The sequence below is a fragment of the Saimiri boliviensis genome, chromosome 21 (assembly GCF_048565385.1).
Source record: "Saimiri boliviensis isolate mSaiBol1 chromosome 21, mSaiBol1.pri, whole genome shotgun sequence".
NCBI classification, from domain to species: domain Eukaryota; kingdom Metazoa; phylum Chordata; class Mammalia; order Primates; family Cebidae; genus Saimiri; species Saimiri boliviensis.
Window position 1 is genome coordinate 32,878,508 of NC_133469.1, and position 23,816 is coordinate 32,902,323.

Consider the following 23,816-nt stretch of genomic DNA (forward strand, 5'->3'; position numbering starts at 1 on the left):
CAGCTGACGCCAGCAATGCTGCTCACGTGACCGCCGCAGCTGCACCTCCGCGTTCTACTCCTAGTCCCGGGCCAGGCGGGCACTTAACCAGGGGCTCCTTCTGTAAGGAGTATCAGGTGGGCACCCGGGCCTGCCGTTCCACCACTGGAACAGCGAGGGGGAGAGCAGCCACGCAAGGTCGGACAGACTTGGGCAGAGCAGACGTCAGCCCCTGTGCGCTGGTCCGGGGCTCTTTAAGCAGGAACGTGGATGGCCTCAAATGTCTCACATGGTCCCACGGGTCCTCCTCCTCCCTTTGTCGCCTACCTCCAGGAAGGCTGCTCTGCCCTTCCTTCCTCTGTTCTTTGGCCTTCTCTTCGCCGCCACAACAGACCTTTTCCCCTTTCCGTCTGCTGACTTAGCAGCGCATTGCGAGAGTGGAGGATTAATCAGTGACAGGAATCTACCTCTCTGGGAGCAGTGACCGGCTGTGGTCAGGAGAGACTCACCCACCTGCAGCTGCCATGAGGCACCTTGGGGCCTTCCTCTTCCTTCTGGGGGTCCTGGGGACCCTCGCTGACATCTGTGGTGAGTAACTCGCCTCTCTCCTGTGCCTCTGTCCTTCTGGGTCCTCGGGAGGGTTGCTCGGGCTTAGATGGGGGAACTTATCTTCCCCTCTAGGCTCCCATAGCAGTTTGGGCTTAGCTGGACCTCAGCATTTAACACATCATTTTGCAATTGATTCTATGACTCCTCACCAAACAGGAGCTCAGGAGCTCCTCCATTAATTCAGTCATTCGTTCACACATTCATTCAGCACGAAGTTACTGAGCCTTTTCTGAGTCAGGCCCAGTGTTAGGCTTTGGGGAATGTGTAAAGTGTGAGACAGGTCTAATCCCTGCCCTTCTAGAGCTTATGTTTTAGGGAAAGGAGGCAGACAAAAGAAATCAGGGGCTAGGTGCTCCCACCTGAAATCCCAGCGTTTTGGAAGGCTGAGGCAGGAGGATTGTTTGAGCTCAACAGTTCGAGATCAGCCTGGGCAACATAGGGAGACCCCCATCTCTACAAAAATGTAAAAAATAGCTGGGCATGGGGAAGGCTTTCTGAGGACCAGGAGGGCATATGGGAGATGAGACTCGAAGGAAGAAAAGGAGCTGGCAGGAAAGGAGTGGGGGACACACATTCAGGCATCAGGAAGTGAATGTTCAGAGGCCCTGCCTGCTCCAACTCTGTGCCCCAAGGGGTCTCTTGGAGCACACTGCCTCCTGGGACCTGTCTGTGAGTCTGAGCTTGGAGGTTCAAGGCAGCTCATGCACTGGGTGGGGTCAGACAGGAGGCAGAAGGCAGGCTTCGGGACTTGGGGCTGCCCACATCTCTTTCCCCCTCTTCTGCACCTAGGATTATGCTCAGCAATGCACTTTCACCACCGTGGTCTCTTGTGACCCTGGGGAAACCCTGAGACAGGTGCAGTCGTGTCCAGGTGTCAAGTGAAGAAGTCAAGAGTGGGAGGGGCTGAGCGACTCGCTCAGGGTGCTTCAGCTTTACCAGAGCTTTGCTGAACTTAGTTTTTAGAATATTAAGTCTCATTTTCTTTTTTGTTTTGTTTCGTTTTGTTTTGTTTTTGAGACAGGGTCTCACTCTGTTGCCCAGGCTGGAGTGCAGTGGCACAATCTTGGCTCACTGCAACCTCCCAGCCCCCGGGTTCAAGTGATCCCCCACCTCAGCCTCCTGAGTACCTGGGAGCTACATGTGCACACCACCATGCCCGGCTGATTTTTGTATTTTTTGTAGAGACAGGGTTTCGCCATGTTGCCTGGGCTGGTCTCAAACTCCTGGGCTCAAGTGATACTCTTGCCTCGGCCTCCCAAAATGCTGGGATTAAGGTGTGAGCCACCACGCTGGACCAGAACTCCAAGCCTCTCATCTGTGTTCCATAAATGCAATCAGACTCCTCAGGTCTAGGCCAGGGAACCCCAGCTCTTGGTTCTTGTTTGGACAGTCCCCAGGGGAGATCTGGGTTCAGAGATCTTTCCCTCCCAAAGACCTGACTGATCTGGTCCTCAGCCTTGGACAGTTAGTCCATTAGCCTGACCCCACAGGAGTGCCTGTCCCTTGGGGTCTGGGGAAGCTTGAACTGGGGTTGGGGGTGCAAATATCTGCACTGAGTCACTTAATCATACCCAGCTTCATTTCTTTATCTCTAAAATGGGCTAAGAGTGCTCCCCTGCCTTCCTCCTTGGTGTAGTACAAGGGAGGATCCCATGACACCTGCTTTCCCAGCTTAAAGCTCTGTATGTATGTTGTGAAATTGACAGGGATTGCTGCACAAATGCTGATGCAAAGTGGGCTCCTGTGCTTCTTTTTCTTCTTCTCCTTCCTCCTCCTCCTCCTCCTCCTCCTCCTCCTCCTCCTCCTCCTCCTCCTTCTTCTCTTCCTCCTCCTCCTCCTCCTCCTCCTCCTCCTCCTCCTCCTTCTTCTCCTCCTCCTCCTCCTCCTCCTCCTCCTCCTTCTCCTCCTTCTCCTCCTCCTCCTCCTTCTCCTCCTCCTCCTCCTCCTCCTCCTCCTCCTCCTCCTCTTCCTCCTTCTTCCTCTTCTTTTTGTTTTCTTATAGAGATGAGGTCTCACTATATTGCCCAGGGTTGGTCCTAAACTTCTAGGATCAAGCGATCCTCCCACCTTGGCCTCCCAAAGTGCTAGGATTATAGGTGTGAATGACTCCACCCAGCGCCTGTGCTTGTGAATGTCAACAGCAATCAGCCTTCAGCTGGTAGGGCTGAGCTGGTAGTGGGAGAGCTCACCCAAGGCTGCTTTTATCACCCTGGGTGAATCTGCCTGGCTCTTCCTTCTAAGGAGGTTGCTCTGTGGTTGTCGATCTCCCTTTACAGCCAGGTCCTGGACTTTCATTTTCTAACCCTGTGCTGACTCATCATGCTGGAGGTGAGAGCCCAGGGTGAGGTCAGGGAACTCCCTTGCGAGTTTCAGGAAAAGGGAGAAGGAAAGAGAGGTGAGGAGGGGCAGATGACCAGAGAGACAGAGGCTGGGAGAGACTTAGACAGACCCAGAGAGCCTTAGAGAGATTGAGGGAGAGAAACAGAGACATGGAGACAGATACCAAAAATGGCTCTGAGTGAATGAAAGGGGAAAAAGCAACCCCCTAGTCTCTGTTCATCAACAGCTGGTGAGAAACCAGCCATGTGCTCTGGCCTGGGCACACACAGCAAAGGATTATGCAGGATTTCATGCTAGTGGATGAAATAGTAACAGATATCTGGGACTGTCAGGAAAACAGATACAACGTGGTGGGACCCAAACCCACAGAGATGGAGCTGTGTTCTAGGAGCTCTGGTCCTTGCACTGGGAGGCTCAGGAGGTATCTTGCAGCAGCTCTTTTTCTTAGTCCCCTGGGCACAGTGGAGGCCACCATCAGGCAGCTGGAGCCCAGCAGCAACTGGGAGGCAGTAAACGGGGACAGAAGGTCCAAGGTGCCTCCAAGGCAAACTGCTCTAAGCTACTGTGTGCTGAGTTCAGGTCCCTTGGAACTATCCCTAAGACTTCCACTTCCAGGGTATTAGAGTATTTTGGTTTCATAGCTTCAAATAAATCCCACAGCAACAGGTAAATGGCTGCAAGCTGTGACTGTTTTCTAAGAGCTCATCTCATAATCTCAGGTCATCTTCGCTTAAACAGAGATGGCAGGAAAAGCATTATTTCGAGATCTGCATGGAGGAATTTCACCAGGCAACCTCAACCCACCAGCTGGCAGTCTGCAGTGTTTAAAAATTCAGGGTGGAGCTGGGCGGGGTAGCTTACGCCTGTAATCCGAGCACTTTGGGAGGCTGAGGCGGGCGTATCACCTGAGGTCAGGAGTTCGAGACCAGCCTGACCAATATGGTGAAACCCCGTCTTTAAAAAATAAGAATAAATAAATAAAAATTCCGTGTGTAACATGTTCTGCCTGTGGGCTGACGTTTTTGTAAGCCGGTGGCACACACATTCAGCCGGACACCAAAGAGCAGGGGCTTTGCACTTCTGTCCAGCTTTGCGTCCTTGGCTCTGCAGCCTCGTGTAAGACGTGACACAACTTTGAACTTCTGTTTCCTCTTTTGTGCAAAGCCATGATGACAGTATGTATGTCACAGGACTGGTATGAGGACCAAGTGAGACTGGGCATGGTGCCTGGCACACCCCCAAGCTTGGCATCCAGTCTCACCGTCGTCCCTGATGGGCAGACTGGTGGCCTGGCAATAGCATCCTCTGCCTTCAGCCCAACACCTCTCTTGCTGGTGCGCTCCAACTGCTCTTTTGGAATACCTGCTTCCCTGCTCTTCCCCTCCCACTGCCTTTCAATGTGTGCATTTCTCCCGGGAAGTTGGTGTGTGCTGGGTGGAGGTGGGAGTGAGGACATGTATTCCCTGGGGAAGGCCCTGGTAATATCAAAGCACTTCATTTTTTTTTTTTTTTTGATACGGAGTTTGGCTCTTGTTGCCCAGGCCGGAGTGCAATGACACAATCTCTGCTCACCGCAACCTCCGCCTCCCGGGTTCAAGCAATTCTCCTGCCTCAGTCTCCTGAGTAGCTGGGATTACAGGCATGCGACACCATGCCCAGCTAGTTTTATATTTTTAGTAGAAACAGGGTTTCTCCATGTTGGTCAGGCGGGTCTTGAACTCCTGATCTCAGGTGATCCACCCGCTTTGGCCTCCCAAAGTGCTGGGATTACAGGCGTGAGACACCGCGCCTGGCCAAAGCCCTTCTTTGCTGGTGGCCTGGCCCTGTGACCTCACTTGCACCATTTTCTTTCCTAAGAAATACCAGGAGTGGACATCCAGCTGGTAGAGAAGTTGGGCCAGCGCCTCTTGCCTTGGATGGACCGGCTTTCCCGGGAGCACCTGAATCCCAGCGTCTATGTGGGTCTGCGCCTCTCCAGCGTGCAGGCTGGGACCAAGGAGAAGCTCTACCTGCGCAGCCTCAAGCTTGATTACCAGCAGTGCCTCCTAGGGTATTGCCACACTCTCCTTTTTCCATGCCTTGCTCCACATGCTGAGAGACAGGAAACCTAGGTTCTAGTTTGGGCCTGTCACCACATTGTTGGCAGACCTTAGGCAAAATTTTCTCCATCTATAGAATGGAGGCCCTAGGCCGGGCGTGGTGGCTCACGCCTGTAATCCCGGCACTTTAGGAGGCCGAGGCGGGTGGATCATCTGAGGTCAGGAGCTTGAGACCAGCCTAACCAACATGGAGAAACCCTGTATCTACTAAAAATACAAAAAAATTAGGTGGGCGTGGTGGCTCATGCCTGTAGTCCCAGCTACTCGGGAGGCTGAGGCAGGAGAACCGCTTGAACCCAGGAGGTGGAGGTTGCGGTGAGCCGAGATCGCGCCATTGCACTCCAGTCTGGGCAACAAGAGCGAAACTCCGTCTCAAAAGAAAGAAAAAAAGAACGGAGGACCTTTCTCCATCTATAGAATGAAGGGATTGGTTGGATTAGTTTGATGCTAATGCAGGGTTCTATTGCTACTACTTCCCCGCACTGTGCCTGAGGCAGTCATCAGTAATCCATGACTGTACTCTTTCATGATGAGCCCAGAAGCAGCATCGGACTTTCTGTGCTCCCTTACTGTGCCTGAGGCTGACATCACCAATCGGTGACTGCAGTCTTCCACATTGAGCCTAAGGGGCAGCATCTTACTCTGTGTGCTTCCCTCCCATGCATGACGCAGACATCACTAATCCATGACTGCACTCCTTCGTACTGAGCCCAAAAGCTGCATCTTTTTTGTCCTTACTCTGTTGCCCAGACTGGAGTGCAGTGGTGCAATCTTGGCTCACTGCAACCTCCACCTCCCGGGTTCAAGTGATTCTCACGTCTCAGCCTCCCGAGTAGCTGGGATTGCAGGTGTACACCACCATGCCCAGCTATTTTTGTATTTTTGGTAGAGATGGGGTTTCACCATGTTGGCCAGGCTGGTTTTGAACTCCTGACCTAAGGTGATCTGCCTGCCTTGGCCTCCCAAAGTGCTGGGATTATAGGCGTGAGCCACTGCACCAACCCAGAAGCAGCACCTTTCCATGCTCCCTTTTCAAGGGGCATTACAGAGAGGCCTATTCTGGGGTTTGAATGAGAGGTGAAGAATCAGGGGCAGCCATGGAGTGCCTCTGCCTCAGATTCCATCTTGAGAAGTGGATGCAGGGGTGGAAAGAAAAGAAAGAAGACCAGGCATAGTGGCTTATGCCTGTAATGCCAACATTTGGGGAGGCTTAGGCAGGAGGATTGCTCGAGCTCAGGAGTTTGAGACCAGCCTAGGCAACATTATCGAGACCATATCTCTACAAAGAACAAAAAATTAGCCAGGCATAGTGACACATGCCTGTGTTCCCAGCTTCTCGGGAGGCTGAAGTAGGAGCATCTTTTGAGGTCAGTAGATCAAGGCTGAAGTGAGCTGTGATGGCACCACTGCACTCCAGCCTGGGAGACAGAATGAGACCCTAGCTCAGTAAAAAAAAAAATAATAGTAATAAAAATACGTCCAGCTGTGATGGCTCACACCTGTAATCCCAACACTTTGGGAGGCCAAGGCAGGTAGATAACCTGAGGTTAGGTGTTCCAGACCAGCCTGGCCAACATGGTGAAACCCTGTCTCTACTAAAAATAAAAAAAATTAGCTGAGAATAGTGGCATGTGCCTGTAATCCCAGCTACTTGGGAGGCTGAGGCAGGAGAATCGCTTGAACCCAGGAGGTGGAGGTTGCAGTGAGCTGAGATTGCACCACTGCACTCCAGCCTGGGCAACAAGAGTGAAACTCAGTCTCAAAGAAAATAAACAAAATATAAAAATCAGTAAAATAAAAATAAAGGAGGGGGACTGTGGGTGAAGTATGGACAAAATAGTGGGGCGGGCACAGATGGTTTGGATGCAGGTGCCCTCGGAGCTTATCTGTGAGTCTGATCGTTCGTCTTTATTAGATATTTGTGGCATATGCCTCACAACAACATAGCCAACACACCTACTTCCGTTGATTCTCTCAAAGTTTCCCACTGTTAGGACTTTTTCCACTCTGTGATGCAGGTACAGGGGGTGCTCCAAGCCAGGCTTACCGGGGTGGCACTTTCTTACAAAGGCATTAACTGGCCTTGTCCTAGGTCTGCCTTCAGCGAGAATGACAGTGACTGCCAGGCCAAGCCTTCCATGGGTCGGCTGTCCCTCTACTTGCTCGCTGTCAGAGCCAACTGTGAGTTTGTCAGCGGCCGCAAGGGGGACAGGCTGATCTCACAGCTCAAGCGGTTCCTGGAGGATGAGAAGAGGGCCATTGGTGAGCAGACACCGTTGGTGTGGGGGTGGGGAGCAGCTTGGAGGGCTCAGGAGATGCTGTTCTTCAGTGAGAATCAGAGCTTTGGGTTTTCTCCCCAGGCCTCTTCGGCACCCTCCATTCTGCCTATCTCACTGTCCACCTAGAGGCTCGAACCTGTCCCCAGAGCCATCCTTGATCTTCCAGCCTTTCCTGCAATGCACATACTCTATGGACAAGTCTTTTTCTTTCTTTCTTTCTTTCTTTTTTTTTTTTTTGAGACGGAGTTTCACTCTTGTTGCCCAGGCCGGAGTACAGTGGTGCGATCTTGGCTCACCACAACCTCTGCCCCCGGGTTCAAGCTATTTTCCTGCCTCAGCCTCCTGAGTAGCTAGGACTACAGGCATGTGCTGCCATGCCTGGCTTATTTTGTATTTTTAGTAGAGATGGGGTTTCTCCATGTTGGTCAGGCTGATCTCGAACACCTGACCTCAGGTGATTCACCCACCTCAGCTTCCCAAAGTGCTGGAATTACAGGCATGAGCCACCATGCCCAGACTATTGGCAAGTCTTGTATTGGAAAGCCAGTAAGATTGACTTGATTATCCACCTTCGGGACAACTGGACAGCCTGCTTATGACTTATGCCTTAGTCTGTCTCTACTAGCTCTCCCGTCCTGACTTGACCCAGCACACAAGAGCCAGAGCCAGCTTTTTCAATATAAACCTGATCTTGTTGGCACTGCTTAAACCCTGCAGGGCCCCCCTCACTGCTCCGTGGCCCAGGCTGTCTGCCCTTACCTTCTCCCCGGGCTGTGCCCACCCATTCTCTGCTTCCCACACGCACCTGCCCTCTGTGGTCTCCAGCCACACTGGCTCTCTCATCTCTCAATTCATGAGCCAGTTTCTTCATACAGGTTCCCTCCATCTGGACTGGCTCCCCCTCAGGCAGTTCTACCCTTGGTTCTGCCTCTGCCCATCCCCAGCCCTCTCTAGCACTCACCTCCTTGGAGAATCTTGTCCTGACTTCCCAGCCACACAAATACCATTGCTACGTGGGTGGTATTTGGATGGCTGGGTCCAAGGACCTTGGTCTGCATTCCCGTTACAATTACAGTCTCATGAGCAATCGCTATGGTCGAGGCCCAAGCTGCACAGTGCCCGTTTGCCATGGGTCTACTGCGTCCTCCGAGCACAGTGCCTCCAGGCACAGTGGGGCCTCAGCAACTATGGGCTGAGGCCATGAAGGAATGAAGGATCCAATGGCCCAGAGGAGTGTGTTGGAAAATGTGGACCAGGGGTCCCATGTGCTGGTGGGGCTGGCTGCTGGATGGGGGCAGAGAGGCAACCCCTCGGTTTTATTCCTTCCCAGGTCACAATCACAAGGGCCACCCCCACACTAGCTACTACCAGTATGGTCTGGGCATTCTGGCCCTGTGTGTCCACCAGAAGCGGGTCCATGACAACGTGGTGGGCAAACTCCTGTATGCTGTGGAACACGACCACCCTCTCCAGCAGAGCCACTTCTCTGTGGGTAAGTTAGACCCTGCCAAGGCCAGGCTGGCACTCCTGCAGTCCCCAGGCCTGCACTGATGACCTCCATACCCTGGCCCCACCCTCACCTTTCCTTGGAACGCCTTCTTACCAAGTCCTTTAGGGGTGAATTGGTGAGGGCTCATGGGTGATGCTCCAGCAGAGAGCCAGCTTTGGAGCTGGTAGGTGATCTCTTGAGGCCAGGGGTTCAAGACACACCTGGACAGCATGGTGAAACCCCATCTCTACTAAAAATACAAAGGTTAGCTGGGCATGGTGGCACATGCCTGTAGTCCCAGCTACTCAGGAGGCTGAGGCAGGAGAATCGCTTGAACCTGGGAGGTGGAGGCTGCGGTGAGCCGAGATCGCAGCACTGCCCTCCAGCCTGAGCAATAGAGTAAGACTCTATATCAAAAATAAAAATAAAAATGAAATAAATCTCCCTTAGTGATTCCAAGTCCTCTTGGGCCTCCTCCTCCTCCAGCCCTTCCCCCTAACGTCTTGCCCTCAAATTGCAGAGTGATCAACCAAACCAGTTTGCCCAGAAATGAGCAGTTTCCTAGGACATAGGATTTTCAGAGTCCAGACAAGGAATGTCTTGGGCAGACCAGGTTGGGTTGGTGCCCTTGGCTGATCTGACCATGTTGCCCCTCTTCTCCAAGCCCTCCTGTGGCTGCCCATAGCTATGAGGGCTTGACCCTCAAGACCCTGCCTATCCTGGCTCCCCTTAGCTCTCCAGCTCATCACATGTTCTGTTCCCCTCCAAAGACACAGCAGCCATGGCAGGCTTGGCATTCACCTGTCTGAGGCGCTCAAACTTCAACCCTGATCAGAGACAACGGATCACCATGGCCATCAGGACAGTACAAGAGAAGATCCTGAAGGCCCAGACCCCCGAGGGCTACTTTGGGAACGTCTACAGCACCCCATTGGCATTACAGGTGGGAAAGAGACCCTGGAGCCATGGCCACCCTGGAGAACAGTGAGGGATGGAGTGGTCAAGGGCTGGACCACCTAGCGCCTCCCCACTGGCTGACCCTCCTCCCTCTCTTCCCTACTCCATCACCAGTTACTCATGACTTCCCCCATGTCCGGCGCAGAGCTGGGAACAGCATGTCTCAAGGCGAAGGTTGCTTTGTTGGCCAGTCTGCAGGATGGAGCCTTCCAGAATGCTCTCATGATTTCCCAGCTGCTGCCCGTGCTGAACCACAAGACCTATGTTGATCTGATCTCCCCAGACTGCCTGGCACCACGAGGTAGCCCAGCCTTCTGTGGAAAAACAGCCCTTTACAATCTGCTGTGCACCTGTTGATGTCCCAGTGAGGGGAAGTTGCTTGGTCCTGATTTGCTGGGTCAACACAAGTTTGTGGGTGTGCATGGGACACAGCAGCTAAAATGTGGTCACAGCTTCTAGAAGTTCGCAGTATGGAGAGGAAAACATCAAATGGAGAGTCCTGGGAGTACCGCTTGTGTGATACCCAGTATAGAAATGTTTGAGCGAATGGATAAATGAATGAATGAATGAATGGGGAGAGACACATTTTGGTTAACTCTAATACAACATGATAAACCCCAGTAGCAGCATGGTCCAGGCATCCTCTGAGAGAGGGGCTGAGGAGGTGATTGGGATTTGCTAGTTAAGAATAGAGAAGGAGGCCGGGCACAGTGGTTCATGCCTGTAATCCCAGTACTTTGGGAGGCTGAGGCGGGTGGATCACTTTAGTTCAGGAGTTCGAGACCAGCCTGGCCAACGTGGCGAAACCCCATCTCTATTAATAATACAGAAAGTTAGCTGGGCATGGTGGTGGGTGCCTGTAATCCCAGCTACTTGGGAGGCTTTAGGCAGGAGAATCACTTGAACCCCAGAGGCAGAGGTTGCAGTGAGCCAAGATTGTGCCACTGCATTTCAGTCTGGGTGACAGAATGAGACTCTATCTCAAAAAAAAAAAAAAAAAAAGGTCAGGCATGGTGGCTCACGCCTGTGGTCCCAGCGCTTTGGAAGGCTGAGGTGGGCAGATCACGAGGTCAGGAGATCGAGACCATCCTGGCTGACATAGTGAAACCCCGTCTCTTTAAAAAAAAAAAAAAAGCGCCAGGCGCGATGGCTCAAGCCTGTAATCCCAGCACTTTGGGAGGCCGAGGCGGGTGGATCACGAGGTCGAGAGATTGAGACCATCCTGGTCAACATAGTGAAACCCCATCTCTACTAAAAATACGAAAAATCAGCTGGGCATGGTGGCGCATGCCTGTAATCCCAACTACTCAGGAGGCTGAGGCAGGAGAATTGCTTGAACCCAGGAGGCGGAGGTTGCGGTGAGCCGAGATCGCGCCATTGCACTCCAGCCTGGGTAACAAGAGCGAAACTCCGTCTCAAAAAAAAAAAGAATGGAGAAGGAGGAAGGAGGCTGGCATGGTGGCATGTGCTTGTGAATCTAGCACCCTGGGAGGCTGAGGCAGATGGATTGCCTGAGCTCAGGAGTTTGAGACCAGCCTGGGCAACATGGTGAAACCCTGCCTATATTAAAATACAAAAAATTGGCCAGGCGTGGTGGTAGATGCCTGTAATCCCAGCTACTAGGGAGGCTGAGGCAAGAGAATCACGTGAACCCGGGAGGCAGAGGTTGCAGTGAGCTGAGATCGCACCACTGCTACTGCACTCAAGTCTGGGTAACAGTGTGAGACTCTTGTCTTCCCCCGCCGCAAAAAAAAAAAAAAAAAACAAAAAAACAAAAAACCAAGAACGAATAGAGTAGAGCTGAGAAGAGACGGCAAGAACAAAGGCACAGAAGTGCACAGAGTTTGGGGGAATTCTGAGGAACGGTCTTGCAGAAGAGTGGGATCTGGGAGAATGAGCAGGAGTGGAAGGCAGAGGAATGAAGAGGAGGTGAGCCCACTGGGGTAACAGGGACGTGTGGTGAACAAGTATATGTTCTAGAAAGAGCCCTCTGGCGTGCCAGTTGGTGGGAGGAGGGATACTGGAAGCAGAGAAACCAGTGAGGGGCCTGATCTTGGGTAATGGGGGATGCGGGGAACGAGGGTTAGGGGAAGCCAGGGTGGAAACCAGGTTTCAGCTCAGCAGGTGGTGGTGGCATTGATGGAGATGAGGACTCGGGAAGAACTAGGTCTAGGTGTCTTTGGGGGAAGACAGGAAGACAAACATCCAGGCTCCCTGTCCTCACACCAGCTGCCTCTTCCTTTCTCCCTGGCACAGTCATGTTGGAACCAGCCACTACGACCGTTCCTCAGACCCAAGTCCCAGAGACCATCAGTGTCACACTGCAGGTGCTCAGCCTCTTGCGGCCGTACAGACAAGCCATCCCTGTCCTTGCCGGCTCCTCCCTGGAAGATGTCTTGAAGAAGGCCCATGAGTTAGGAGGATTCACGTGAGACTCCCATCTCCCAGCGCTCACCCTACCCAACCCCACATGCATGATACAGGGTCACAGAAGAGATGGGACAGAGGAGAGGGTTCCCTTGGGAGAGACACTGGCCCTACTTCTGCTTCCACCTGCTCCGCTCCTTTCTTGCCTACAGTGTTGTGGAAATAGAAAGCCATAGGCCAGCATTGAGAGAGCAGGCTCTGAGGCAGCTCTAACCAGCTAGGTTCCAGGTAGGCACCCACAGTTCACCGAGGAGAGCAGTTGTGCCCCATCCCTGCAGGGCCAGTGTGAGGAGTCCAGGAGGTAGTACATATAGAAATGGTGGCATGTGCTTTTTATATGTGCAAGGTCAGCACATAGCAAGCGCTTAGCACAGGGTTGCTTTCATCAGAGGAAGAACTGGTTTTTTTTTTTTTTTTTTTTTTGAGATAAGGTCTCACTGTCACCCAGGCTGGAGTGTAGTGGTTCAATCACGGCTCGCTGCAGTCTTGAACTCTGGGGAGGAAGCAACCCTACTGTCCTACCTTAGCCTCCCAATAGCTGAGACCATAGGCATGTGCCACCATGCCTGGCTAACTTTTTTTTTTTTTTTTAGGCAGAGACTTGAACTGTCGCCTGGGCTGGAGTGCAGTGGCGTGATCTTGGCTCACTGCAACCTCCCCCTCCCAGGTTCAAGCGATTCTCCTGCCTCACCTCCCAAGTAGCTGGGATTACAGGCATGTGCCACCAAGGCTAATTTTGTATTTTTAGTAGAGATGGGGTTTCACCATGTTGTCCAGGCTGGTCCTGAACTCCTGACCTCAGGTGATTCACCCATCTCAGCCTCCCAAAGTGCTGAGATTATAAGCATAAGCCACCACGCCTGGCCTGACTCCACTCTTCTGAAAAACCATTCCCCCAGATTCTGTGCATCTGCTCTCTCTGCCTCCTCGGCTCTGCCCCGCTCTCCTCCCTTCTCCACTGGCAAATCCCACTCATCTCTTCAAGCCCCTCTTCCAGAGGAAGCTCCGATCATGCTGCTTCCTCCTGTGGCAGGGAGAAAGGACCTGGCCCACGGAGTTTTAAGAGGCTCCCTGTGGCAGTGGCATCCAGATGGACTGCAGAAACTCATCAAAGTTGGAAGGCAGAAGCTCAGGGAAGGGGGAGCATGAGTGAGGAGTCTCTTGGTTGACAGGGCCAAAATTCGAAATTCAGGCCAGGCACAGTTGCTCACACCTGTAATCCCAGCATTTTGGGAGGCTGAGGTGGGCAGATCATGAGGTCAGGAGTTCAAGAGCAGCCTGGCCAGCATGGTGAAACCTTGTCTCTACTAAAAATACAAAAATTAGCAGGGCATGGTGGTGCACACCTGTAATCCCAGCTACTTGGGAGGCTGAGACAGAATTGCTTGAAGCCGGGAAGCAGAGATTGCAGTGAGCCGAGATCATGCCACTGCACTCTAGCCTGAGTGACAGAACAAGACTCCATCCCCTCCACCACCACCAAAAAAAAGAAAAAACAAATCGAACTCCAACCCTCTCTGCAACAGTGGGTGTACAGCATGCAGAATCAGAGAGGAGGCTGGGCCATGCAACCCCAGGAAGAGGAGAGGGGAATGCCCCTGAGCCACAGAGACCCAGTGCCATTTCTGGGTGTCTCTGCCTCCACCTCCCATGTCGCTGCCTCTCTCTGCATGCAGGCTTCACCCTCTCTCATGGTACACATTCTAAGTGATGCCCGCAGCTTCTGATTCTCATCCCCGGTAGCATCAGCCCCTTAGAGAGGGGACAGCTGCTGAGCTGATAACATAATAGATGCCCCTTTCCTGGAGGCCATGGTCATGGTCAGCATGGAGAAGATGAAGCCTGAGTGGGCAGGATCGGGGGGCTCTGGAGGGGAAGGGAGGTGGAGGTTGGGACATGGACCTGTGGCCAGGTGGCACAGGTTTGACTAGTGCCAGCCCAGACTTTTAAGAGGCGACAAAAGGATTTTGCTGTTGTGGGTGAGCTCTGCCTCTCCCGCTAGGGACAACAGTCGCCTCTTCTCTCTCTCTCTCTCTCTGTTCGCCTTTCCTTTTTGTAGATATGAAACACAGGCCTCCTTGTCAGGCCCCTATCTGACCTCTGTGATGGGGAAAGTGGCCGGGAAAAGGGAGTTCTGGCAGCTCCTCCAAGCCCCCAACACCCCGCTGCAGCAAGGTGAGTCGTGGCCTGCCACCCTGGATGTGTCCCCTACCCCAGGCTTACCCAGACATGAGGCTTCATCAACTCACCCCAGCTCTCCCTAGCACCCTCCTGTGCCACAGCATCACAAAATCACTGATGCTCAAGGTTGGATATCATATATTGAACTGAAGTCTTAGAAGTAAGTTATTGTGGAAATTCTGGGAAACCAGGTAGGTTACAAAAACAAAAACAAACTAGAAGAAAATAAAAATCACCTAGAATATACTATCTAGAAATAATGTCTTTTTTTTTTTTTTTTTTTTTTTTGAGACTGAGTTTCCCTCTTGTTGCCCAGGCTGGAGTGCAATGGTGCGATCTTGGCTCACCGCAACCTCCGCCTCCCAGGTTCATGTGATTCCCCTGCCTCAGCCTCCCAGGTAGCTGGGATTACAGGTGCTCATCACTATGCCCAGCTAATTTTTTTGTATTGTTGTCTCACCATGTTGGCCAGGCTGTTCTTGAACTCCTCACCTCAGGTGATCTGCCAGCCTCAGCCTCCCAAAGTGCTGGGATTACAGGCATGAGCCACCATGCCCAGCCGAAATGTCTTTTATTTTTAAATTTTTTAATGTTATTCATTTTTTTTTAATTTATTTTTTTAAGATGGGGTTTCACCATGATGTCCAGGCTGGTCTTGAACTCCTGACCTCAGGTGATCCACCCACCTTGGCTTTCCAAAGTGTTAGGATTACAGGCGTGAGCCACCGTGCCTGGCCTAAATTTTTTAATGTTTTGAGACAGGGTCTTACTCTGTCACCCAGGCTGGAGAGCAGTGGCACAATCTCAGCTCACTGTAGCCTCAGCTGTCTGGGCTCAAGTGATCCTCCCACCTCAGCTTCCTGAGTAGCTGGGGCTACAGGAACACATCACCATGCCAGACTAATTTTTCTATTTGTGGTAGAGACAAGGTTTCGCCATATTGGCCAGGCTGGTCTTGAACTCCTGAGCCCCAGTGGTCTGCCTGATTCTGCCTCCCAAAGTGCTGGGATTACAGGCATGAGCCACCTTACCTGCCAGAATTACTTAACTTTTCTTCTAGATACTTTAAAAAAATATGCCAGTAACTTTTTCATAAAAAATGAAGCCACACTCTATATCTACCCAGTGGAAAGAAAATGTTGCCCACATGTATAATTCAAAATTTTCTAGTTGGTAAAACTAATAATATCTTTTTTTTTTTTTTTTTTTTTTTTTGAGATGGAGTCTCACTGTGTTGCCCAGGCTGGAGTACAGTGGAATGATCTTGGCTCACCAAAACCTCTACCTCCTGGGTTTAAGCGATTCTCCTTCCTCAGCCTCCCAAGTAGCTGGGATTACAGGTCTGCGCCACCATGCCCGGCTAATTTTTGTATTTTTTAGTAGACATGGGGTTTCACCGTGTTGGGCCAGGCTGGTCTTGAAACTCTTGACCTCAGATGATCCCCCTACCTCAGCTCCCCAAGTGCTGGGATTACAGACATAAGCCACCATGCCCAGCTGAAGTTGTTTTTATATTCCAACTGCAAATAACTTTTATGGGGCATTTACCATGTGTCAAGTATTGTGGCGAGTGCTTTAGAGAAAGTGGGACTTTCTGGCCGGGCGTGGTGGCTCACACCTGTAATCCCAGCACTTTGGGAGGCCAAGGTGGGTGGATCACGAGGTCAGGAGATCAAAACCATCCTGGCCAACATGGTGAAACCCCGTCTCTACTAAAAATACAAAAAATTAGCTGGGCATGGTGGCCCGTGCCTGTAGTCCCAGCTACTCAGGAGGCTGAGGCAGGAGAATTGCCTGAACCCAGGAGGTGGAGGTTGCGGTGAGCCAAGATTGCACCATTGCACTCCAGCCTGGGCAACAAGAGTGAAACTCCGTCTCAAAAATAATAATAATAATAATAATAATAATAATAATAATAAGGTCGGACTTTCTTAAGGAGCCCACTAAAAAGCATTCCTTTTTCTGCCATCATTCTGAATCAATTGAGAAATAAAAAATAGGAGCTACAGATGGAGACCTCAAGTCTGGCCAGTTCTATTACTGATAAGACTGGGGGATGTAGCTCAGGGTGAGAGCCAGGTGGACCCAGCCAGGAAGCAGACTGCGCAGTTGTAGTCTCTACCTCCTGAGCCAGGTGGACCCAGCCAGGAAGCAGACTAGGCAGTTGTAGTCTCTACCTCCTGTTCACTCTGCCCTCAAGTCTGGCAGGAAGCTTGCTCCAAGGAGAAAAAAAAAAGAGCGAGCCCAGGCTACACATACCTAATTTATTCCCAGTCAACCATTGCATAAATCACTCTATCTTCCTGTAGAAGTGGATGGGACTTACCATTTAAGTTTCCTTTTGTCTTAGTCCATAGAAGCTGCTATTACAAAATACCATAAAGTAGGTGGCTTATAAACAGCAGGAATGTATCTCTCACAGTCCGGGAGGTTGGGAAGTCCAAGATCAGGACACCAACACATTCAGTGTCTGATGAGGGCCCACTTTCTGGTTCATAGGTGGTACCTGGCTGTGGTCTCACATGGTGTAAGGGACAAGGCAACTCTCTGGGGCCTTTTTTTTTTAAAGACAGGGTTTCACCATGTTGGTCAGGCTGGTCTTGAACTCCTGACCTCAGGTGATCCGCCCACCTTGGCCTCCAAAGTGCTTGGATTACAGGTGTGAGCCACTAGGCCCAGCATTCTGAGGCCTTTTTAAAAAAAATAAAAATATATATTTTCCTAGCCCTTGCCTACTGAAGACGCCTCTTTTATAATGGTACTTAAAAAAACTTTTTTTTTTTTTTTTTTAAGATGGGGTCTCACTCTGTCACCCAGGCTGAGTGCAGTCAGTCTCAGGATCTCAGCTCACTGCAGCCTCCACCTCCCAGGCTTAAGCAATCCTCCCACCTCAGCCTCCTGAGTAGCTGGGACCACAGGCCCATGCCACAAGTACCGACTAATTTTTTGTCTTTTTGGTAGAGATTGGGTTTCACCATGTTGCCCAGGCTGGTCTTGAACTTCTGAGTTCAAGTGATTTGCCCACTTCAGCTTCCCAAAGTGCTTAGATTACAGGCGTGAGCCACCCTGCTCAGCCTATAATGGCACTTTCCCAGCCCATTCATGAGGGCTCTACCCTCATGACCTAATCATTCCCCAAAGGCCCTAAAGCCTCCTGATACCATCACCTTTGGGGTTAGGTTTCAACATATAAATTTTGGGGGTATGCAGACATTTTGGACCATGGCACCTCCATTGAAAAGAAACATTCCTGGCTGGGCATAGTGGCTCACGCCTGTAATCCCAGCACTTTGGGAGACCAAGGTGGTCAGATCACAAGGTCAGAAGTTCGAGGCCAGCCTGGCCAATATGGTGAAACTCTGTCTCTACTAAAAATAGAAAAATTAGCTGGGTGTGGTGGTATTCACCTGTAATCCCACTTGCTCGGGAGGCTGAGGCAGAATTGATTACTTGAACCTGGGAGGCAGAGGCTGCAGTGAACCGAGAACACGCCACTGCACTCTAACCTGGGCAACAGAGCAAGACTCTGTCTCAAAGACAAAAAAAAAAAAAAAGAAAGAAAGGAAACACTCCTGACACCTGGCTCTCACTCAGAGGGCCCTTTCAGTTCCCCTGCAGGCTGCATTCTCATATCACCAAGATTGCCAACACTTTTTTTTTTTTTTTTTTTTTTTGAGACGGAGTTTCACTCTTGTTACCCAGGCTGGAGTGCAATGGCGCGATCTCGGCTCACCGCAACCTCCGCCTCCTGGGTTCAAGCAATTCTCCTGCCTCAGCCTCCTGAGTAGCTGGGATTACAGGCATGCACCACCATGCCCAGCTAATTTTTTGTATTTTTAGTAGAGACGAGGTTTCACCATGTTGACCAGGATGGTCTCGATCTCTCGACCTCGTGATCCACCTGCCTCGGCCTCCCAAAGTGCTGGGATTACAGGCTTGAGCCACCGCGCCCGGCCAATTGCCAACACTTAACTCACTCAGAGGTTAAATAACTTGTCCAGAGTTACAGCACTAATGAATGACAGAGCTGGAGCTTGAATCCAGGCGTCCTCCTAGAGCCTGGATTCTCTCTAGGGAGTGAAAGCTGACTCCCCGTGGCTTCATGCGTGGTCCTGGTTCTCTCTCCAGACCACACTGGGCAAATTTCTCTTCCTGATGCCCCCTGGGATATTACAAAGACAGTGACCCTGCCTGTCAGGAGTTTTTCCTGCCAGATGAGCCCGTGGCCTCAGGAACCCTGTAGGAAGCTAAGTTCAGAGTCTTTGAGTGGGCTTTGGGGAGGTTGCAGCTTCCCACCACCAAGCCCCGGGTAGATCTTACAGACCCTGGCCTCAGAGTAGGGAGATCTGGAAGATGAGGTTGCGGGGTGTGATATTCTGCCCGGTTAATCCTGCCTTGCTCAATCTGTTTCTGCAGGTATTGCTGACTACAGACCGAAGGATGGAGAAACCATTGAGCTGAGGCTGGTTAGCTGGTAGCCCCTGAGCTCCCTCATCCCAGCAGCCTCGCACACTCCCTGGGCTTCTACCCCCCCTCCTGATATCCCTGGAACCGGCACTCGCCTGACCCTGCTGCCACCTCATGTGCACTTGGAGCAATGCCCCCCGGGGCCACCCCAGCCACAACTCCTTTGAGGGTCCTACACCAGGGCCCTCCTTGGAGCAGAGAGCCAAGCACCTGCCCTGGGAAGTCTTTCTGGCCACGTCTGGCCAGCCTGGCCCTGCAGGTCTCCCATGAAGGCCATCCCATGGCCTGATGGGCATGAAGCATCTCAGACTCCTTGGAAAAAGGAAAAGGAGTCTGCAGGTCACAGATGTTGTGAGGATCACTCATTCTGGGGTTGGGGTCCTGCCAGAGGCCTCCTCAGCCCAGGGGCTATGGCCCTGACCCCAGCTCTCCACTCCGCTGTTGGAGTGGCAGCTCTGAGCTGGTTGTGGCACAGTTGCTGGGGAGGCCTCAGCACAGCTGCTCAGTGCCCGCCTCTGACGCAATTAAAGCATTGATGGCCTGTGGGCCTGTTGCAGTGGCCTGGTGCCTCGTACTCCTCAGGTGCAGGGGCACGGACGAGAGAAGGGGGAGGTAACCCCGTTGAGGAGGAGTGGAGGTTGCCTGAGCCATCTCCTGGGCATTGGGGGAGTGATGGGAATGCCAGCAGTGGCAACATTGACTGCTGTTTACTGAGCACCCACTACTATTTACTGAACACCCACTACTGTTTACTGAGCACTCACTACTATTTACTGAGCACTCACTACTATTTGCTGAGCACTCACTTATTAGATACTGTCTTGAGCAACTCTGTGAGGTTGTTATTTTCATTTTCATCTCTGCTTTACAAATCAGGAAACTGGTGCTCCAAAAGACACTCACCCAAGATCACAGACTAGGCAGTGATGCTATGGGAACCTGGCTCAGGAGACACAGACCCTGCCTGGGGCAGCCTCACAGCGTCTCCACTAAAATACTGAATTTGAGGGCTTCGATTATGACTATAATCATATGGCAAAGCCCCAACTCAACTGAATCTGGGACCCTGGAGCTGGGGTCTCATTCCCTGCTTTTCCCCAAGGCACTTAGAGTACCACCCCAGGCCTTCTCAGCCAAGACATGGGGATCCTGCCTCTCACTGGCTCAGGGGGTTAGGGGCTCTGGGCTGCCTTCTCGAAGGTGGGGTTAATCCCAGGCAGGCACCCCCTATGCTGCACCCCACCAAGGTTAGGAAGGGGCCCTCTGATGAACAGTCCATCAGATCTGGGTCCACGTGCTTGGGAAGAGATGGTGACACACTCGAAGTCCTTGAAGCGGCAAATCAAACCTCCTAGAGCACCAGCTTCAAATATTTAGGGTGGGCAAGCCTGGTGGCTCATGCCTGTAACCCCCAGCACTTCGGGAGGCCAAGGTAGGCAAATCACCTGAAGTCAGGAGTTCAAGACCAGCCTGACCAATACAGAGAAGCCCCGTCTCCACTAAAAATGCCAAATTAGCTGGGCGTGGTGGCACATGCCTGTAATCCCAGCTACTCAGGAAGCTGATGCAGGAGAATCGCTTGAACCTGTGAGGCAGAGATTGCGGGAGCCAAGATCGCGCCATTGCATTGAAATGTGTATGCCCGGAACTCCAGACCTCTGCTTGTTCACTTGCCCATTCTTAATCATGGTGAGGGGCACTTCAGGGAGGGTGAGAGCCAAAACTCCATCTCAAAAAAAAAAAAAAAAAAAGGTCTTAGCAGTTAAGAGGGAAGTAGGCAATTTAAAGCATTCTTTTATATTGGGCTGGGTGCGATGGCTCACGTCTGTAATCCCAACACTTCGGGAGGCCAAGAATCACCTGAAGTCAGGAGTTCAAGACCAGCCTGGCCAACATGGAGAAAACCCATCTCTACTAAAAATACAAACATTAGCCAGGTGTGGTGGTGCGTGCCTGTAATCCCAGCTACTCAGGAGGCTGAGGCAGGAGAATCACTTGAACCTGGGAGAAGGTTACAGTGAGCCGAGATTGCGCCATTGCACTCTAGCCTGGGGAACAAGAACAAAACTCTGTCTCAGAAAACAACAAAACAGACCCTCCTTCTGGGACCAGGAAGCATGTCTCTGTCAGGTCTGCATTTAGATGGCTAATGGCTCCAGAGAGAAGGCCCTTCTGCTCACTAAGCCTGTTTCCTAACAGCTGTGGGATGGTGTTTTGGTTTACATAGCACATGATCTCATCATAGATCATGCGTGGGGAAACTGAGGCCCCAGGAGTGAAAGGATCTGTCTAGGCACATGCAGAAACAAGAGAAGAGGCCCATCCCACAGCCTTGCAGCCCGGTTTCGGGAAATAGATTCTCTGCCTCCACCGTCCACCCTCCACCATTCCCTAAAGTGTCTCCCACAGCAGCAGCCTGGGCCTCCAAAGGGCACATTCAGATTTCAGGGATTTGGGGAGCCTGTGGGCGAGGACAGACTGCTCTGGGCTTTTGGGTGGACCCTAAGGAATGCAAAAGAGCCCCTTGCCACTCTCCATGAAGCTGAGTGCCCTAGCCCTCCATTTTTCCACGTGGGTATGTCCTCTTGAGAGCCCTGCTGGCTGTTAGTCAAGGCGGGTTAAAAGCTAAGGTTTGGGCCAGGCATGGTGGCTGACACCTGTAATCTCAGCACTTTGGGAGGCCGAGGTGGGTGGGTCACCTGAGGTCAGGAGTTCGAGACCAGCCTAGCTAACATGGTGAACCCCTATTTCTACTAAAAATACAAAAAATTAGCGGGTGTGGTGGGACATGCCTGTAATACCAGCTACTCAGGAGGCTGAGGCAGAATTGCTTGAATCTGGGAGGCAGAGGTTGCAGTGTGCCGAGATCACGCCCTTGCACTCCAGCTTGGGCAACAAGAGTGAAACTCCCATCTTGAAAAAAAATGCTGAGGCTTAAAGTAGCCAGGGGTAGTGGTTTCCACCTGTAATCATAGCAACTTGGGAGGCTAAGATGAGAGGATCAGCCTGGTGGTGGGCACCTGTAGTCCCAGCTACATGGGAGGCTGAGACAGAAGAATTGCTTGAACCTGGGAGGTGGAGGTTGCAGTGAGCCAAGATTGAGCCACTGCATTCCAGCTTGGGTGACAGACTGAGACTCTTATCTCAAAAAATATGTATATATAATATAATTATTACTGTTGCTGGTCCTGTAATCCCAGCACTTTGGGAGGCTGAGGCGGGTGGATCACCTGAGGTTAGGAGTTGGAGACCAGCCTGGCCAACATGGTGAAACCCTGTCTCTAGTAAAAATTCAAAAATTAGCCAGGCGTGGTAGCACACACCTGTGATCCCAGGTACCGCCCACCTCAGCCTCCCAAAGTGCTGGGATTATAGGTGGGAGCCACCCCGCCCAGCCTCCTGGCTCATTTTTGTATTTTCTGTAGACACGGGTTTTTGCCATGTTGCCCAAGCTGGTCTCCAACTCCTGAGCCCAAGGGATCCTCATGCCTCAGCCTCCCAATGTGCTGTGACTACAGCCATGCACCCACTGTACCCAGGCTATTGTTTTTTATTAAGGGAAACTTACAAGAAAACTGACAAAATCCAGGCTGGGTGTGGTGGCTCATGCCAGTAATCCTAGCAACTTGGGAGGCTGGGGCGGGTGGATCGCCTGAGGTGAGGAGTTTGAGACCAGCCTGACCAACATGGTAAAACCCCATCTCTACTAAAAATGCAAAAATTAGCAGGGCATGGTGGTGCACACCTGTAATCCTAGCTACTCGGGAGGTTAAGGTAGGAGAATCACCTGAACCTGGGAGGTGGAGGTTGCAGTGAGCCAAGATCATGTCATTGTACCCCAGCCTGGGCAAGAAGAGTGAAACTCAAAAAAAAAAAAAAAGAAAAAAAGAAAAAACTGTCAAAATCCCAAAGAAAATTATAACTCTTAGGGGTCCTAGATTTCTCCTCCTCAGGAAATGGCAAGGGGGTATGGGAGAGGGGCTCCCCTCTTTGGCTGGCTTAGTTTCCTTCCCACAACCCGTTCCGGAGAAACTCTAAATGCCCCCATTTTTTGGTCCTTGGCCTGGAAATTTCCCTGTCTGCACCCCCTCCCCTGTAGCTTACGCTATTCAGCAGAGATTTGCGGGCTCCAGCAGGCGTCAGACTTACAGAGGCAAATGTGACCATGTAAATTCCCGGGCCCACCCGTGACACAGCCTCTGATTCAGCGGGCCTCCTGCGAGGCTGGGGCTTTAAAACCCATGTCCCGTGATTGGGATGGGGGTTGAGGGCCATATTCCGCGCCTGGCCACCAGAGGGCGCCACGAGCTGGGCTCAGCGGTCCCCCTTTGAGGTCTTGGGTCTCCAGACAGGTGGCTGTCATAAAGGATTTGCTAGTTAGACGTCAGGCAAGGGGTGAGGTGGGTCACCTTGGGCAGGCGCTAAGAGAAGGAAGCCTGAGGACAGGAAAGAGGCTCACATCTGGTACTGGGCACATGGCTGGGCCTTGGTCCTCCTGCCCCTGGACTCCAGCTCAGAAAGGCCAGAGCCTGGACTGGCCTGGAATCTGGGTGGATCTATTCTGCCCTGGGGTACACTGTTTACCCAACCCTGAGCTCACAGAGCACCTGTCTGTTCAGTTGGAAAAACCGAGACCCACACAGGGGCAAGGACTCAGTGGCAGCTGCTCTGCCTCCCAGCCCAGGGCTCTGTCTTGCCGGGGCTGGGGAGCAGGGTGGACCCCAGGGAGTTTTGCCATGAGTCAGCTCGGAGTGCTCAGGGAACGGGACAGAGGTTGCTGGCCCGGGAAGGATGCTGGCCAGCGGTACCTGCTTCCGCAGCTGTGGGTAGCCCTGTCTGACCTCCGAGTGGGCCCCGCCCTGTACTGGGAGGCTGGGGAGGATGCTGGGGCTATGGAGGAGCGATGGAGGAGCCTTAAGGGACCCCGTGATCCAGCTCTGCTTGATGCTGAGGTCCCACGAGATAATTGTGGTCAGCGATCAGGTGGGC

General features: G+C 52.0%; 1 protein-coding gene across 1 annotated transcript; it reads left to right on the forward strand.

Moving 5' to 3' along the window:
* Window positions 1-19,386, forward strand: TCN2 (transcobalamin 2). Its single transcript, XM_003938440.4, has 9 exons — window positions 1-567; window positions 4,786-4,978; window positions 7,120-7,289; window positions 8,637-8,798; window positions 9,566-9,738; window positions 9,867-10,053; window positions 12,009-12,180; window positions 14,239-14,354; window positions 18,777-19,386. The coding sequence occupies exons 1-9, from the start codon at window positions 504-506 to the stop codon at window positions 18,836-18,838; spliced, it is 1,299 nt and encodes a 432-aa protein (XP_003938489.1). The 5' UTR covers window positions 1-503; the 3' UTR covers window positions 18,839-19,386.
* Window positions 19,387-23,816: the final 4,430 nt, after the last annotated feature.

Bases quoted from the DNA above. Each gene is read 5' to 3' on its own strand.
- TCN2 (XM_003938440.4), top strand. From the start codon at position 504: ATGAGGCACCTTGGGGCCTTCCTCTTCCTTCTGGGGGTCCTGGGGACC. The intron at 9,739-9,866 runs GTGGGAAAGAGA...CTCCATCACCAG, and splicing joins GCACCCCATTGGCATTACAG to TTACTCATGACTTCCCCCAT. The intron at 14,355-18,776 runs GTGAGTCGTGGC...CTGTTTCTGCAG, and splicing joins CAACACCCCGCTGCAGCAAG to GTATTGCTGACTACAGACCG.